The 17,747-nt window shown below is 39.8% G+C and overlaps 1 protein-coding gene across 2 annotated transcripts in view; it reads right to left on the bottom strand.

Moving 5' to 3' along the window:
- Positions 1–17,747, bottom strand: part of SLIT3 (slit guidance ligand 3) — a 528,498-nt gene that overhangs the window by 192,487 nt on the left and 318,264 nt on the right. For both annotated transcript variants that reach the window (XM_074838539.1, XM_074838540.1), the window contains exons 7-8: positions 14,973–15,044; positions 9,584–9,747 (exon numbers count right to left, since the gene is read on the bottom strand). In XM_074838539.1, the coding sequence (XP_074694640.1) occupies positions 9,584–9,747; positions 14,973–15,044 (236 nt within the window). The remainder of the gene's footprint in view (positions 1–9,583; positions 9,748–14,972; positions 15,045–17,747) is intronic.

Raw genomic sequence — 17,747 nt, forward strand, 5'->3', positions numbered from 1 at the left:
GGGAGGGACTTAGGACCCAGCAGTTTACAGAGAATGAAGTGCTTTTTTCAAATAAGCATCTCATTGGCTTCTAGCCTTTCAAGAGCAGCAGATAGACTGATATTACAATTAGAACAGAATGGTTATGGTGTATAAATGAACAGTTTAAATGTCACAGGCATTTAAAATAAATTTTGCAATAACTAAATAAACTAAATAATCTCATTTGCACTGACACCCAATTACGGCACACTAAGTAGCGTGTTTTATTACCTCCTCACCTATCCAATTGTCTTTGCAACAGTTCTTTTCCAGCAGCAAATGTTAGTTATTTGTAAAAAATATTAATGGATTTTAAGATAAATCTGACAGGATTTACTGGTTAAAAATCTGTGGTGACTTTAAATCATTCTAAGTACAGCAGACATGAAATTATTGATCAATAAACAAAACACTACAAGTATTGCAAATCTGTGGATATATTATGACCTTTTGTGGTTTAATTAAATAACTCATTGGAACTTCTTACAATGCTGGGACATCTGAAATCAATTACTACTACATGAGCTATAGTCTTGACTAGACTCCCAGTAATAGAATCTCAAAAAGATACCTAAAGCAGATGTATTGCTCCTGTTTGGTGTTTGCGTCCCAGTACTAAAATACACGAGTGTGCATAGTCCTGCAGAGAGATATGGGCAAGTCAATCACAACTGACTACCTGCAAAGTTAACATTCCTTATTGATGGAAGATATTCCACTAATGGAGAAAAATTTGTACAAATGTGTTTATTCTACAGGAATGTACAGCAAATGGTTTATGCAAATATTTCCATCTATGGTTGTTCAACAGCTTTTTGCTGAGCACAGCATTAAGTATTTATGATTAGTGACTTCAGCCCCTAATTGACGATGCTAATACCATCAAGTTCATGGTATGCAAAAATTTGCTAGTCATGAATATTCATTATTTGATTCAAGTTCACTGTTTTGCTGAACATTCCCAAACAGTAAATTTATCTGTTAAAAATTCATGGCACATGAGCACAACTGTTCTGGAGGCGGAGTCAACACCTACTGGTTTACAAACAAATATTGAGGAGTAATAACAGAAATACCCAACTGCAGTGAAAGGAAGGTCTGGCGTAATGAACAAAGCCTACTTTATTCACAAAAACCTACTCTGCATGTTTCAAAATACATCAGTAAAGTAACACTTATGTAAATCAGACCTTACTTCACATTATCTTATCTTAAAAGCACTAATACTACAATTATTTAATTAACAATAATAGTGCCAAAATTTATGGAATACTTCTAAACAAAACGGAAGAAAGTAGAACAAAGAAGCAGGCTCACCTGTAACAACTGAGGTTTAATAGGTAGATTTCTTCTGAAGTATTAATAAAACAGAACTTTAGGCCTTTCAAAACTATGACAAAGCTGTTTTTCTCTCAGGGAAATTTATTCCATCAAAGTCTTCAACAGGATGGATTGAAAAGTTAAGAGTTGGAACATCTCCTATGCCCCATGTCCACTCTGAGCCTTTCTTTGAAGGTCTTTCTCCAGCCTTGTCAACACAGGCATTTTCTCCTAAAAGCAGCCAGAACTTAACTTTCTGACTGTTGCACCATAAGGAAAGGCTTTTAGCGTGTATTTGGTTCTCTGGTTTTATATAGTATTTGGTCTTTCTGAACAGGCTAAAGACTAAAAAACTAATGCTACTAGAAAGTCTTAAAAGATGAAGTGCTTTTGCAGTTCCAATGGCATCTATGCACAGTAAGTTCATTAATGCCAATATCCACAAGGTGCATATGAAGTGACATTTAAAAATAGGTCCAGAAATAATACAGTGAAGTTATAAATATATTCAAGCATAAAAATGAAGAGGAAGATAAATTATTTAACTGAAAGGATACCACCTGTACAAGGGTAAATGATAGATAATGGTCATGATCAACTGTAAGCCCATGAAGGGAATATAGTTCTGGAAGAGCCTTCTAAACAGGTTATCCATTAAAGAACCTGAACTGTTTCACAATTAAGTTTGATAAATTTATGGAAGGGATAGGAATAGTTTAAGACTATGCTTTGAGTCCCTGGGGTTTGATTTGCTGGTATCTGAAAAGAAGTTTTAAATACAACTTATTTTGATTGCACGTTTGTCTTTGCTTCTGCCCTTCCGCCCCACCGCATCCTGCCACAGCTAACATAGGACTTTCCCTGCCTCAGCACAAAAGCTGGTCTCCTCAGGAAGAGGAGGAAGATGGGATTCACCTCAATCAGAAGCACTGCAGATTGACACAGCTATTCAGAGGATGTTGGGCAGAATGCGACATTTCTCCATGTAATGACACCCGAGGGGTCCAGCCTCGTCACAAGCTCACCCAATGGCCAGATCTGCAGTGCAGTACCACTATTTTCCAGACGAGTGGGCAAGGACTGAAGAATCTCTTCCCAGAGCCACCTCGGAATTCCTTGGACCAAATTCTCTGGCATTTGGGACACGCTAAGGAACACAGGGCAATAGTGACCTTTCTTGCCTTCCTCCTGGGACAGGCTGAGGTTGCTGCCTTTGGTCTTTTGCAAGAGACCTCTGTTACATTCAAGCTCTTTATGGTATCTGGAACTTACAGAATAAATTTTTCATGGATCTTCTGACCTGAACACGTTTGCCTGCAATTACAAGGGATTAATTAAATGAGCCAGGAGATCCCTTGAGTTTTGGTATGGGGTGTCTGTGCCCAGGCAGTGGCAGGGGGGTGCAGGGGCCTCTGTGAGGAGAGGCCAGGGCTGCCCCGGGCTGGGCACAGCTGGTTCCATGGCAGCCCTGCTGCAGGACATAGCTGAGCCTGCCAGTGAGGTTGGCAGTGCCTCTGGGAGCGTGTATTCGAGAAAGGACAAAACGGTGCCAGGCAGTAAGGAGTGAGGAAAAAGGTGTGAGAAACAGCCCTGCGAACAGCAAAGTAGAGAATAAAGAGGGGGAGGATGTGCTGGAACAGATCTTGTCTTCTTCCCAGTCCTGTTGAGGAGGGGGAGTGAGAGCAGCTGGGTGAGTGTCTGGCAGCTGGCCATGGTCAACCAGCCACACTTTTAATGCAACTATATAACATCACTAAATTTCACTGTCAATAAAACAGAAATTCACATGAATTGGATATTGACTGTATGCAACTTTGTATTCGCCACCTATTCATTTATGGAATTCTGCAGTCATTTTATAAGTAGCTCTATGTTTTTTTTAATTACTCTTACTAATTAAATATTCATAAATGTGTTGCCAATCACATACATGTATTGAACAGAGAAAGTCTACTGATTTAATACAAAGACTTGGCCACATACTCAAAGTCAACCCTGCTCCTTCATATTTAACACCGCTGCTCTCTGAGAACTAGCTCAGAACAAGGCTGTGGTACTGATCCGCAGCAGGACAGACCACCATGATGCATTTCCGTGTACACCAAAGTACTACCAACATACTAGTAATAAAACAAGCCACTGGTTTTGGACATTAATGTAAAAACTAATCACATTATTCTTACAGCAACAGTTCAAAAGCTCAATGGCTCAATAATTATACCCCAACCTGCCATCATTAAATAAGCATTAAAGAGCTACACATACTGCTTTGGGGGAGAGGGAATTCCAGAAAAAATGTAATTATACTGAAAAGGTAAGGCATCATTTTCAGACAGTAAAACTAAATATACTGTAATTTAAAGCCAATTTTCAGCTTTGGTTTTCAAAAAAATATTAAGTGCCTTAATAAATACATATTTATCTCTCAGATTTGCAAGATGGTCCCCCAAATAAAAAACACCATATGTGGCATCTTGCATACGAAGCAATTCAAGAAGAAAATTCTTACAGTATGAAACAACATAACTGCTAGTGCTAGAGTAAATTTAAATTTGTAATAGGAAACTTAATGGAAACAGAAAACAAACAAACTCTGATAAATAACGATTAGTATCTCTCCAAACCACCTATGGGATTCCACTGGAGAAGCAACTAACAAATGCACAGTATTGAAATGTTTCTTTAGACTCAGTGTCAATGTTAGTTTGTGGTAGCAAATTATAACAGGATGTAAAAATTCTATCAGAGTTCCACAAAAATTTTCTAAGACAAAATTTAAAGCCTAGTTTTTACCAAAAGGCTTTAAAAGTCATGCAGCACTGAAAGTCCTGCATAGAGTCCATTGTAAGAGCACTTACTGGGTCTGTTGATGGTCACAAAGAGCACGAAATAACAGTGAGAAAAAATATGTTATTTATCTAATATGACTCACAGGTCACTAGGTCACTCTTTTGGAAAGAGGTCAAAGTTAGATGAAATGGTCAAGCTCACTTCTAAAAGCAATAAACCAGCTGTACAAGGAGGACATGCAGCACGGCAGAAAGTGACCATTCACACGCGGCACACAGAAAAAGGCCGCCTCCTCCCACTCTGTTTATCCAGTTTCCTGCGACCATTAAAACCGAGGGCCATTAACAGCCCTTCTCTGCATGAACTGGGATGGACTGCATGGAGAGAAACCATTCTGCTCCCTCAGGAGAAACTGCTGCTGCCCAGTACTAGCAAAACCTGCATCATTAGCAAATAGTCCTCCCCTCTCTTTAGCTTCCAGGGAGCACCAATCCTGCGTGCTGGCAGCACCTCCACTTCCCATGTTGAAAGCAGCAAACCTGCTGCTAGTTACACAGATATACTACTGCACAGTCTTTTAAATAGGAGCAGATGGGGGGGAGTTCCTCTCCCCACACACTTTTCCTTTGGCATCTTCTGAATGTTCTCATTAAGATACTAAGCTTGAGGAGTGCTATTTTATTAGTTACTCATTGTTGGTTGTCTCCTTAACAATATGCTATGAAGTTATTAGGAGAAAAATGGAGCAAGACAATCTACTGAGTTTTGTGGTCTGGGCCAGAGAGTAACAGCTATGTTTTAAGACCATTTGACCTCGCCTAAACAAATAAATCTGCTTCCTCATTAGGGCTTCCAGTCTGCATTAAGCAGCAGGAAGCTAACATATTTTCCTCTTTATTATGCCTCAGCTGCAGTCTCCCTGTGTGAATCAGAAACTCTAGATCTTAAACTGAGATTTGGATCAATCCACTATTTTCTTAAAATCAGTATCAGTTTATTTAGCTAGAAATCACTAGACGCTTGGCTCTGGCCATGAGTTCTCTCTCGCATCAATTTCAGACTGAATTTTAACTGATTTATTCCAAATTATGTAACTTGATTTTCTTTAGGTTCTTGTAGATCCTCCAAATGGGAACTAAGGATCAAGAATCAGAGAAAATGGTTTCTAATGGAAAAGAGAATGATGTATGGATCCAACTTCCTTCTCTACAATGTTTGTTTAATTATTAAAGAAAACTATCTTAGAAAAGTACTTAAAACTCACATATTTTACACTTAAAATTTGCTAAATTCCCTATTACAAGACATACAGGACAAATCAGCTCCAAATCATTGTCAAGATTTTAGACTTTGGTGCATCTTACATGAGAAAAGCACGAATTCATTAACTGTTAGAAATATCAATTTCTGGTCTATTCTAAGAAATCTCATCCAATCTTCATACTCCACTGTAAACGCTGTCCACTGTAAAATACCTCAAGCTACTGGCCAAAACTATAACAAATCTGTATCAACCTGCACCTTCAGAGTCAACACCAAGTGCTAACATACTGCCTCTGAATTGACAGCAACAGTACAAGAGAAAAATCAACTTCCTCCCACCACTCACTGAAATCAACCCACGGGTTCTGCCTGCTTATCTACCAGATAGTGTCCTCTGCAAGCAACCAGTAGAGAACTGTTCTGACAGCAGCTAGCTGAGGACAGCAGTGCTGAAGTACACTACACGTCCCAACTTCATGAACCCACTGCTTCAGTTTGCAAAGCTTTACAGCCACACTAACCCAGGTGAGGAAACACATTATGACTTGACGTAACTGATCAATATGTAGATTAATTTCCACTGCAATAAGTAAAGAGCAGGTAGAAGAAAAATCAAAGAGCCATAATAAAACTTATATGAGAGGAAAATGAAGTAAAATTACTACCCTAAGGAGGTCAGAGGAGGACAAGAGACAGACAAATAGGCAGAGAGTATGTGTGTTTGAGAAAGACAGACAGACAGAGTTAGAGAGACAGACTTAGAGAAGGAGAAGCCAGTTCAACAGTGAAACATCTGAACATGGGAAGGAAGCTGGATTTGATCCAAGCAAAGTCTGGAAGGCTCTAAGAGGTACTGAGCATAAGCCAGCACCCCCAGATGCTTCTCTGCTAGCTAAGGGAACATAGAAGTAAACATTTCCCAAGGATCAGAGCGCAGGTAGTATTTCAACTGACAATATGTCTTTGCTTAGCATACTGTTTTCTCTTGTCACGGCAATGTGGCAGTGAATTGCAAGGTTACAGTGGAGAGAGAGGACAAATACACCATGCTGTCTATGTGCAGCACATCAGCGGCACACTCATCCTCTGGTGCCACACAGTTTCCCCTTCTACAACATACTGTCTCACCAAACACATCCCGAGCTCAATAAGCAGCTGTGCAGGAAGAAGAGCCTGTTTGGAGACTTCTTTGGGAACAGATGGCTTTAAGGCAAAGGCCCAGGAAGGCTGCTCTGTCAGGGGTGGCTCTAGAGGAGGGGACAGCTTGCTGAAGAAGCCAGCCAGAACACTCTGGTGGGTGACAAGACTGCCAGCAGTACTCAGAGCTCTCCCCCGATGGTGAGGGGCCATCTAGTCCCAACCCTGCCCAGTTCTGTTGATGACCTTTCCCCTGCCTCCTCAGGAACACAAATCCAGTTAGACATATTTGCAAACCTATCTCCAGGCAACTGCCCACTATTTAATCCTACACATTTACCTACAGTTCTGAGCCAAATGCTCATGGGCATGAACATGTGAAACCTGGAATAGCTTTTCTGCTGCTCACAATTTGCCTACAAGTGCCATTTGAATTAGCATCTTTGTAATTTATGTGCACAAGCTGAACATTTTGGAAGACTGACTCTCAGTTTACAGGTATGATGCAGTTTACACAGATACATCTGCACATAACTGACTTCAGCAACATTATTTTGAGAGACTTTGCACCTAATGCTTATAAACATCACTGTACAGGACTAATAGTATTGTGTCCAGAAGGAATCAAGAAATTTGGGTTCCAGTTATAGCACTTCTCTATCAGTGTTTCACTTTTTCTTTTCCAAATTACACTATTTCTTGTTATGTAGCATTCAAAATTTGTTTCCAAAGGAACATTTGTCATAAAATTATTTTAGAAAACCTATTTTTGCATAGGGTTCAAAAAATAACCAGAAGTCAGTTTTTAGAAGGATGTTTTTCTTCTTTCCCCAAATTACCTGATTCTACTTTTTCTGCTTTGAAGTATGTAACAGCCCAAGTTTTGAACTGGAATGCTCTGATGAAGCCCATTTTACAATGAAGGAAAAGCTGAGTTTTCTTTTGCTGTGATGATATTCCCACTGCCATAAAAACACAAGTGCTTGAAATGCCGAACCTATACTTAAACAAAGTAGTTCACTAGATTGTATTTCAGTTCTTCATAACTGTGATGCAAAGGTGGCTTTCACTGCCAGCTTGAGGCTAGTTACTGTGATTCATATAAGCTTAAATTGTATAAGATTCCTCTGCAGAGGGACAAGTTCAGTTCACTATTCACCTCCTGTCCTAGTTTGACTTCATAGTCAAACATGAAAAAATTATGCTGTAAAATCAGGAATATGAACTGTAATAAGAAGCAGAGAAGATTTATATCCTCTTTAAACTAGCTGTCCATGTAGGCTTTTGTCGAACTAGCACGCACTATGCTGAGTTCTCTGCTAAATCCTCCACTAAAATGAGCTCTTCAAATGCATTTCTTTTTCAGTGTATTTCATTTCCCAAATGAGGGCTAGGGGATACAGCTGATGGACTGTCTCACTGGAAGCTTCTTTCCTTTAATTTCTGTTAATTTATGTTTTATAAAAAAGCAGGCCAATCTTGAGAGTTCTCTTATGTGTTCTTGGTCCAGCAGGCAACTGTTAAAAAGCTTTTCTTTTTTGGAGTCACTGTCTGCACAGAAAAGTCTGTTTAGATGAGTTCTGTCCATGTTACATTTCTCATTCAGCAATTATTATCTCTTTTCCTGATTTAAACAACCCTTTTTCCTTCACTTCACTATATCATAAATCCAAATAGCTGAGCTCATGCCCCATCTGAAACTTCATTTCATAGGAAAAAATGCTGTGGTTACCTCTTTGGTAAAATTAGATTCTGCTAATAACTGAATTCATTTATCCATTTCTTTTATCCTTCCTCTCCCAAGACTGGGACATTTTTAAACTCTTCTTTTAGTTAAAATTTTGATGGAATTTATCAGATATTCTGGGCATTATCAAATCTCCACAACTGCGTAGATGCTGCTCAGCACTCTTGAAAATCGTGACAGAAAAATTACTGGTGCACAACTTCATCTTCCATGCACCCAAAACACTTCCTGCACACCTCCAGGGCTGGGCATTCATTTACCATCCATGCTAGAGTTAAGGGGATCAAACCCTTCTTCTCAAAGTACAACCGTTTCTCTCTTTGTCACATATAAATGAAACCACAGAAAAAAGGCTACAAACCCTTCTAGCATGAGCACTTGTACCATATTTCCATCAGTCAACCCATGTACCAAGAGGATAAAGCTTTAGGGCTCACAGGCTGTGAGAGAAAGAACACAATACCACAAGACTCTCAGTCTATCAAGATTAGGACTCACACTGGCTTCATAACAAGCTCCCCGTGTTACTTACCATTTGGCCTGCAAAACTATCTCCCAACTTGTGTCTGCTATCTTCCTTTTTTTTTTTTTTTTTCACAGCATACACACTGCCATGCCTCTCTCCTCCCAGATCTCTTTCCTACAGCCAAATTCAGAGATTTCTTTTTCCAATTTTTCTATTTTTCTCTCTCTTCTTTTCGTTATTCCTTTTTCTTCTTAAGAAAATGCTTTTCTATCACAAAAGAGCCAAGTGCAGTTCCAGAGACTTGATGAACAGGCCCAACATATCGACACATGGTTTGTGAGTTGGCCATGTACCATCAGCCTCATTTACCAGTGTGAAAACTTGTAGAACAGCGAAGTGCATTGGCTCCCTAAGAACCCTGTTTCAGTCCCTGGGATAAAATCTGCTCCTCATGTTCTGTAGTCCAATCATTTATCAACAGACTCAGATTAGCATTTTCTATTTCCTTTCTTTCATATTCCAGTCAACTGTAGAGGTCCTCACTTGAGAAATACCAAATTATCCACACTTAATTGATTTCTTATGTTGATATCATTGGCAATGCTAAAGTAGAAAAAATAATTTGAGAACTGAAATGTTAACTGGAATCCAATAATTCTTATAAAGCTGAAAAAATTAGCAATTTGATCTACTCCTATACAGTTTAGCAATGACAAAACCAAACAGGACTGCTACAGAATGGCATTCAAACACAACACAGTAATTTTCCACTCTGTTTTTATGTGAATATCAATATAAAACCATCAGCTGATAGATAAATGAATAATTGGCATAATTACCAGAGCAGACAAAGTCCTTCTTCTGAACCTCCGCCACAAGAAAACCCCGTAGGTTTACAGGTGCCAAACAGAAGGTGAACTGCCCGATAGTGCGCCTCTGCCGCAGCCAGTCAGACAGCCAAGCCAGGTGGCAGTCGCAGTGCAGGAAGTTGGAGTGAAGCCGCCTACAAAAGACAGAACAACCCTAAAGTTATCAGTAGTTTTTTAAACAGAAGACACAAACCAGAGCAATCAAGTACAAGTCTGTCTGGCTCTTCACTACAGCGCAAGTCGGATCATCGATGGTTAGTGGTCACAGCCGAGTTGGGTCTTGACTGTCTACATTGCCATATAATATACAACTGTCCATATATAAATTACTGCTATTATTTATAATATCTTGGAAGAATGGAGTTCAATAATTACCCATCTACAGGTAATCATGAGCTGGCCATTCTAGAGAGAAGAACATGCAGAATTTAAGACTCCTCCAAGTAATCACTTTGTCTGTGATGTCATATCAGAAATATCTGCATGAATGTGGTATCTCTGAGTGAATTCAAAGGATGGCTTACATAAACACAAGGGCTGGGCTAAAAAACAGGATGATAGGTGATTCTTCCCTCTTCTCTCTCCTTTGGGAGAGAGAGAGGGAGAGCGGGGGACAGAGGGTGACTCCCCACAGCAGAGGCTATTGGTACCTTGTATATTCCTGTGTTGCCTGTACAAATTCATCAATGCTCTTTTTACTGTGGCAATTTAACGCAAGTATGCAGGTTCTAGACAGGAATTTTCAACTCATGACGAAGAAGGGGATCACGACAGGGTCGTGCCACACAGCAATGCTGTGGCCATTCTTTGCAATGGAAGATCTAGCCATACAGCTCCCTTCCCAGCCTGCTTCATGCCTGGCACTAGACTTGCAGAAGCATTATCGCATTGCAGGGGGAAGTCTGCAAAATGATGATGTGTTCGTGGAGCGGATCTAGTAATTTTAATAGCTACCAAACTTCAGGTCAAAACAAAAGCCTGGGACGTTAATTATTTTATTCCTTGTAATGAATCTTACATTTGCAGTGTTATACCAAAGCTGAAATGATAAAACAGATTGAAAATCCTGTCAGAAATGGTTAGACAAAGCATTATTCACTAATATTACAGGCATTACATTTAAAAAAACCCCACACAATTGGTGTGCACAGGATTTAGCCTTGTCCATCCACCAAAGAAATTAACTGTCTATCTGTGAGATCTTCATATTGCATAGCAGCAGTGCAGGTCAGCAGTGGCACTCTGGCTGACAGTCCCCAGATTTGTATGTCTGGGGTGGGCAATCACAGTAAAAGACTGTGAATCTGGAACTGAGAGTTTATCCTGTAGAGATGGAAGACACTAGTCTCCTGGGAGCACTGTAAAACAATTGTTTTAGTAGGATGGCTAGAAAACCTCGTGTTTAGGGATTATGAAGCTATTTAATTGAAGTAAGTTAGATTTCTAACAAAATGTTTTGTTATTATGAACCATTAACCTTCCTGGAACACTCACCGTTGACTGAAAGAACAAATACATACATTCACAAAGAAAAGAGAATAAATACCATTTATCCAGAAACCATCCTAAGTAAAACTTTGTTCTAACTTAGAGAGAAAGCATTTCATTGAAATCCTCAAAGTATTATCCCTTCCCACCACAGCAGTCAATAATGATACTCAGAATCATCTTTCTTCAGGAACTGAAACAGAGTTCATCCCATGCCATTCCCTGCATCCCCTGTATGGATGTAAACAGGCAAGAGTAATAAAACCACGATTTCACAAAAAGGGGCAGCTTTTCAGTTCTGGGAGTAGTTTTTTTTCCTCACTGAATTCGTATAGCTGGTTTTTGGGTTCTCCCATTTTAGTAGTGCAAACTGTCACCTCTTTGCCAGCTTGCCTGCCTCAGCACAGCCCTACCTTGTCATTTGCTCAAGTTTTTTGCGCAGATAATCTACAGTTTGCTTTTGAGAGGACACCATGTAGAGAGCCTATCGAGCTTAACAAAGCAGACTATTAGAATATATTTTTGATAATCACATTAATGAATACAGCCACAAAAAGACTTTTCACAGTACTTCAAAAGCATAATACACCAATTCCCTGTGAACATGAAAAGCACTGAAGTGCTTTGGCACATTTTCAGTTTACCCTTTAATAAAAAAAATGAAAAGAAATTATGCAATTCCATATCTCAGCAGCCACTCACACATGCCGAGACAACAGGACACTTACCATTAAGCAAATGGGTATGGTGGACATGCTTTAACATAAATAAAGCTGTCTCAAGCAATGGAAAGAGGATCAATAAAAACTCATTCCTGTCACTTCCAATCAAGGCTAAAGGATCCATGACACTTAGCAACAGAAAAGACAGTTAAATAAAAAAGTTTAGCACAGAAGATCTGATTTTTTTTAAAGAATTCTTCAAGTGCTTCAAATTTTACTAGCGCTTGTCTTCTTTTTCCCCCTGAGAGGTCATGTTCAAGTTGAATATGCTCTTTATTTTTCCTTCTCTGTTCTTCTTAAATGAACAGATTGTTTTGAGAGCCATGAAGAAAAAGCTATTTATCCACAGAACTATCACAGCAGACACAGCTGTGGCATAAGCAACCCCTAATGGATCTCACTAGTGTGTAAAAGAGACACATAGGGAAAACACTCTCCACACACTGGGCCTCAGCTGGGTGGGAAAAAGGGCTTGTCCCTGTTTAAATAACATTCAGACCAGGAATTCCCTACAAAAGCTTCTGAAAAAAAAAGCACATCTAAATGTGAAGCTATTTGAGAAGGTGTACAAACTGATGATAATGTTTTAAGAAAACAGGAGAGTCACCGAACTGCAATGAACGTCATTCATGATCCATTTGGACTGAATTTGCATCAACAAGCAAGAGATTAAATAGTAGATCTTATTCAGACATTATGCCTCTGACAGTTTTCTCCTTTTGTGCAAACTGTTCATTATATATTATATGTTATATATTAATGCAGGAGAAACAGGTTCTCAAGTGAAACTAGAGAGTTTCTAGTTTCTCAGGAAACTAGAGACAATATTAACATCTCCCCCCAAATAACATCTTTGTATAAATATTTTGCATAGGTGAACAAAAACTGATCGGTTTTAAATGTGCTCTGGTGTATGTTAGTTGTTAGGGTATTATATCCATTTACACAAAACTTGTTTATATCAAAACGGTATTAGCCTAAATTGTAAACAGAAGATATTCAGAAAATATTGAGTAACATGTAGATATGCAAACTTGCTTTATTAATAATTGTAATTAATGAAGTATAAATGGTGAAAAGTGGTAAAACGACTTGGGGATAGAGGAAGAATTTTTAATCTGAAGTATCAGCAGAAGAAATTATGAAATGCTATTTGATTCCTGTATTTATCTTATATTAATTGCTATTTTAATGACTTTTCTGCCTCTGTTGGAACAGATGGAAGGAAATAAAGAAAACTAAACCATTTTACTGTATTTCCACCTGTCTATGTAGGATTTTTTTTAATCCCTATATTGAACTGCTAAGAAGAGTACTGCATGTTATTTGGCAGTCTTTGAAGACTGAAACATGCCACTTGATATTGATGAAACTACCTTTACAGAACATGAGGTGAATGAATACGAATGCAAGTTTGCAAAGGTGCCCTTTTAGCCATAGACCCTAAATTAAATTTCCAGCAAATCCTTTTAGAGCGGGTCAGCATTCATGCTCTATAAAATGTGGCTCTCAGAATTCAATATAAAAGCTTCCCTTTATAAATCCTATTTATGACTTCCTTCCCTTTTTTTTTTTTCTTTTTATTTTTTCCCCCTTAATTACAGCAAAGGGGGATTAGTCAGTGTAAGTCTCCAGGGAGCTACATACAAAGCCATCTCCGAAATTAAACTAAAAGGAAAATGGCAGAAGGCACTGAGGTCTGGTAACAGACAAGACTGACTAATCTGAAGAAGCCAGGCCAAATTTCTGGACCACTGTGACTGAATGAGAAAAGGCAAAATTCCAGGAACCTCAACCTTCACCTTTATCTTCTTTATCCATTCTCTTCTAGAAGACAAACATCGAATTTCCATTTAATTACTTACATTAAGATCTATGAATGTCACCACGTAATGAAGAATGTAAATTTAAAGCAGAGGTTATCTTACATAGATAAGAGCCCTTTTTCATCAGTTCTGTTAACTTATTTAATATTATTTTACACAGGCATATGTAGCATCCTTGAAGAATTTTATTTTTTCAGTGTCACAGAAAATTTTCAGGCTAGCTATTTCCCTTTCTTTGCTTTTAGGAATAAATATATCTTGGTTGAGTTTGAGATTCTGGAGGGAAAAAACAGAGAGACTTCATTTAAACATGACTTTTCCCGAAGTTGTATATTCCGTAAAGGAATTTAAAGGAATAATTTATTTAAATAAAATGGTTTTGGTAGGCTATAGCTAAATTACACAAATGCACACAGCCTAATTTCACAGTCTTTGTATTTTGATCTACTAAAGCTGATCAGAGCTTTTCCAGTGGAATGGTGCCCAGCTACAGAAAAGTGGATTTGACGTAAGAGAAGCTTTTATAAAAAATATATCAGAATCAGTGACATTTTGTTTCACAAAGTATCTGGAAAAGAAGCTTGTTTCCAAGTTCTTTAAAATATTTCTTTCAGAAATTAGTATTCTGAATTTGAAAGGAAGAGATAGGATTTAAACACAGGATATTAACAAAATTAAAAAACTTCATCCATCTGAGCAGTTTTCACAATTTTGATGATGTTTCAGCTTGGAACACTTTCCACATTATGTAGGAAAAAAAAATGCCAGTTTCATTTCCGAGTAAATTCAACATCTTGATAAAATTAATCTTAACCCTGGGTAAATCCAGTGAACTCGCTGTCAGGGTCCTGAGGGCACCAGCCGCTTTTACAACCCTGCCCAGGCTCACCAGGGGCTCCCCGGGCTCTCCCAGCCCTGCCTGGCCCAGGACTCCCGCCCAGCCCCTGCCCCAGCGAGGCCGCAGCAGCGCGGGTCTCCAGCCCTGCCGCAGCCCACGCCTCCTGGCCACGGGCCCCGGCTGAGCTGGTCCCCACCCGTGGGCTGACGTCCGGGCCTGGCCTCAGCTGTCCCCAGCCCCACAGAGGTGCCCGAGGCTGCCCCTGCCGTGGGGGGTCCCTGTGGGCCAGGCCCCACTGCAAGGCCCAGCCCTGCCCGCCGCGGCCCTCACTGGGTCAGGATGTTCAGGACCGTCTTCCTCGAGAGCAGGGCAAATTGTTCACATCAGGAAGAGACTGAAACAAGATTATCACAAGACGACAGATATCCAAAGAGTTGGCTAACACCGTTATTATTATTATTACTGTATTCAAAAATATTACTCACAGAGTCCTGATCTTTGGCATGTGATTGAAACTGGTAACAGGAATGCGGGTGATGTTGTTATTGTTGAGAGTACTGTTAGGAGAGAAAAAAAAAAGAGAAAAGAGAATAATAGATTGATCAATTATTTACATTTCTTCACCAACACACTATTTACAGAAACAAGCTGCTAAAACTCTTGATAATAAATCTCCCAGGCTGCGAGCAGTTAAGACATACTGACCGATACCTCAGACAATTTGTAACGCATCATGAAAGATACTGTTAGGGCAAAGCAACCAATAGCTGCGTAAGAACGGATGGAGGTTATTATTCACCATGTCTGAGTACCAAGGAGTACAGGAGACGAGTTTTTATCAACTACTGGAACAGATCCAGATTTTTGGTTAGCTGACACTTCGCTTGAAAACCTGGTGCAACGTGAGTGGAGGAACATCAAACCCGCACGCCGCAATATGAAAGCTTTGCACTTAAAGCGCTCACTCTCACACAAAAAGAGAACTGTTGACTCTCACAGGCTTGTTAACACAGCCAGCTTATACGGACAGACAGCTCAAATTGCCCTTCTGAAAACACACAGACGGATGGGTACCCTTTCTATGGTTTCCTTTTGAAAAAATATATGGGTAGTGGAACAGACCGTAATAAAACATGTCATGACCCAGGCATGTAAGGATTTCTGCTGCTCTATCAAAGCAGAGCTTAAAGAGAAAATGATCTCAGCTGCTGGTAGAGACCCCCTTAGCGCTTCTTATGAAAAATGAACTGACTCGATTATCAACAGCTGAGTGTGCTGCTCCCATTTATGCAGCTCCTAATTATATCAATGACTCTCTAGCAAATTAGAAGCTATAAAGTTTATCAAGATGGCACAGGAAATGGAAAGCACTCCAACAGGGCATAATTGCCATGCTCCAAGTGCACCAAATCTGCAAACACAGTAGCCCAGCTTGTCATGAGAATTGATGGGGCCGGTGCTGACTCCGTGTCCGAGTGGCCGGTCCTGCTGCTGGCTGCAGCTGCCTATGTGGAACGTGTGGTGTCCACAGCACCACGGCACAGAGCGACCTCTGCTTTGTACATGGGGCACAGGACTCCACAGCATCACTTGGGTAGAAGACAGTGCTTTTGTGTGTTTGTGTAATGTGTTGAAGAAAATACCTGCTGAAGCAGCCTAAAGGCACAGTACCCTTCCCTGAACTATTTAGTTGTTCCAATGTTATGCATCTACATAAGACACTTAATCAAAGCTCTTGAAGTTTTAGAGAAGTTAACTAGTCCTCTCGGTCATCTGCCAATTTAAAAACATTTTTACAATTCTGCCTAGACATCCCTTGGCAAAATCATCTACAACATCAGCAGATTAAAGCTAAATTAGATTATACCCTATTAAGACTGTTTTTCTGATACACAGGAAGACACATACGCGTATGGGCAAAGCCAGGAAGTTGCAGGGTAACGCAGCTATGTGCAGGCACACTCAGAAGAGGTGTGTGAGCAGGCTGACGCCGGCAGCGGTGTGTTTGTGTTGCTGCTGCACTGCATCCCAGCAGGACAGAACATGATCACTTTGTTAGTAGTATTGTAGCTGGTATTTCTCCATAGTGCTGCACCAGATGGATGCACTATTGATCTGGAGCCAGCCTGGGGGCTGACGTACCCATGACAGCAAACTGCACCAACAGAGCAAAATCACCCTTCCTTTCCAAATCTGTGAGCAGAGTGAGTTATGTCAGTAAAAGCAAAGTTCTGGAAATCTGGAATCTGCATGTGAGATCTCTTGCCAGAGATCCGTGTCAGTCAAGTCACACACATTCGTTCACACACCCAGCTGATAAGAGCTGTAGACCTTGGTGCACCCTGGCTTATAGTATAATATATAGTATTCATTCCAGATCCTCTGGAAAACTTGATGCTGCCAAAAATTGGACAAGAAACACATAGCTAAGTATTGGGATCAATGGGTATACAAAATTACGAGTTTTTCAATTTATCAATATGCAAAGACTCAAATGTAGTCTATTATAAATTTACTGGATAAGATGAAGAGGGAATTACTGTCAACTTCAGAAGTAAACCTGAAAGTAAGCTCTTACAGCCATCAGCCATGTCATTTCGTCAGCTGTGCATCACAGTCTGCACATGCCACTGCCTTACTGTGGCTTCAGCGCTGGAAGTGAACACAGCGAGTATCAGCATACATCCGTAGGGCTGAAAAGCTCTACCTTTGAATTCCTGCTAATGTCATGATGACAACACAAATGTCCCACTGCAGCAGTTTGTATGGTGCAAAATGAACCTCTCTGTCATACAATTGCTACTGCTTGATTACCCTATTTAGCCAGTGATGCAAACCAAAGTCTTCTGTGGACAGTTAGTCAAAACAAGCATGTACAGAACCTCTTTTAAAGGTGCATACATATATACACCAACACACCCACCCCTCAATAGCTATATTTGTTTGCTATTTGCATTTGTACATGCATGTTGGAAAGTTCAAACAGGGATCACAAATGTAATTTCTAATTGCACCGTTATTTTTTTTCTGTAAACATAAAAAATAGAATTCACCCTCTGCCCCAGTTGCCTGTTACATAAAAATGAGCTGTGCACTTGATTGGAAGATTTTAGGTATACACTGATAAATAAAAGCCACATGGAAGGTCAGCTCACAAAAAGTAAATCACATACATAGCTGATGTCTGAATGTATCACACGTGGCACTATAGGAGTCAATGGAAGCCACAGGAATTCAAGGGAGACTTCCTATTGATTTCA

Source organism: Strix aluco, chromosome 13 (assembly GCF_031877795.1).
Source record: "Strix aluco isolate bStrAlu1 chromosome 13, bStrAlu1.hap1, whole genome shotgun sequence".
In the NCBI taxonomy this organism is placed as follows: domain Eukaryota; kingdom Metazoa; phylum Chordata; class Aves; order Strigiformes; family Strigidae; genus Strix; species Strix aluco.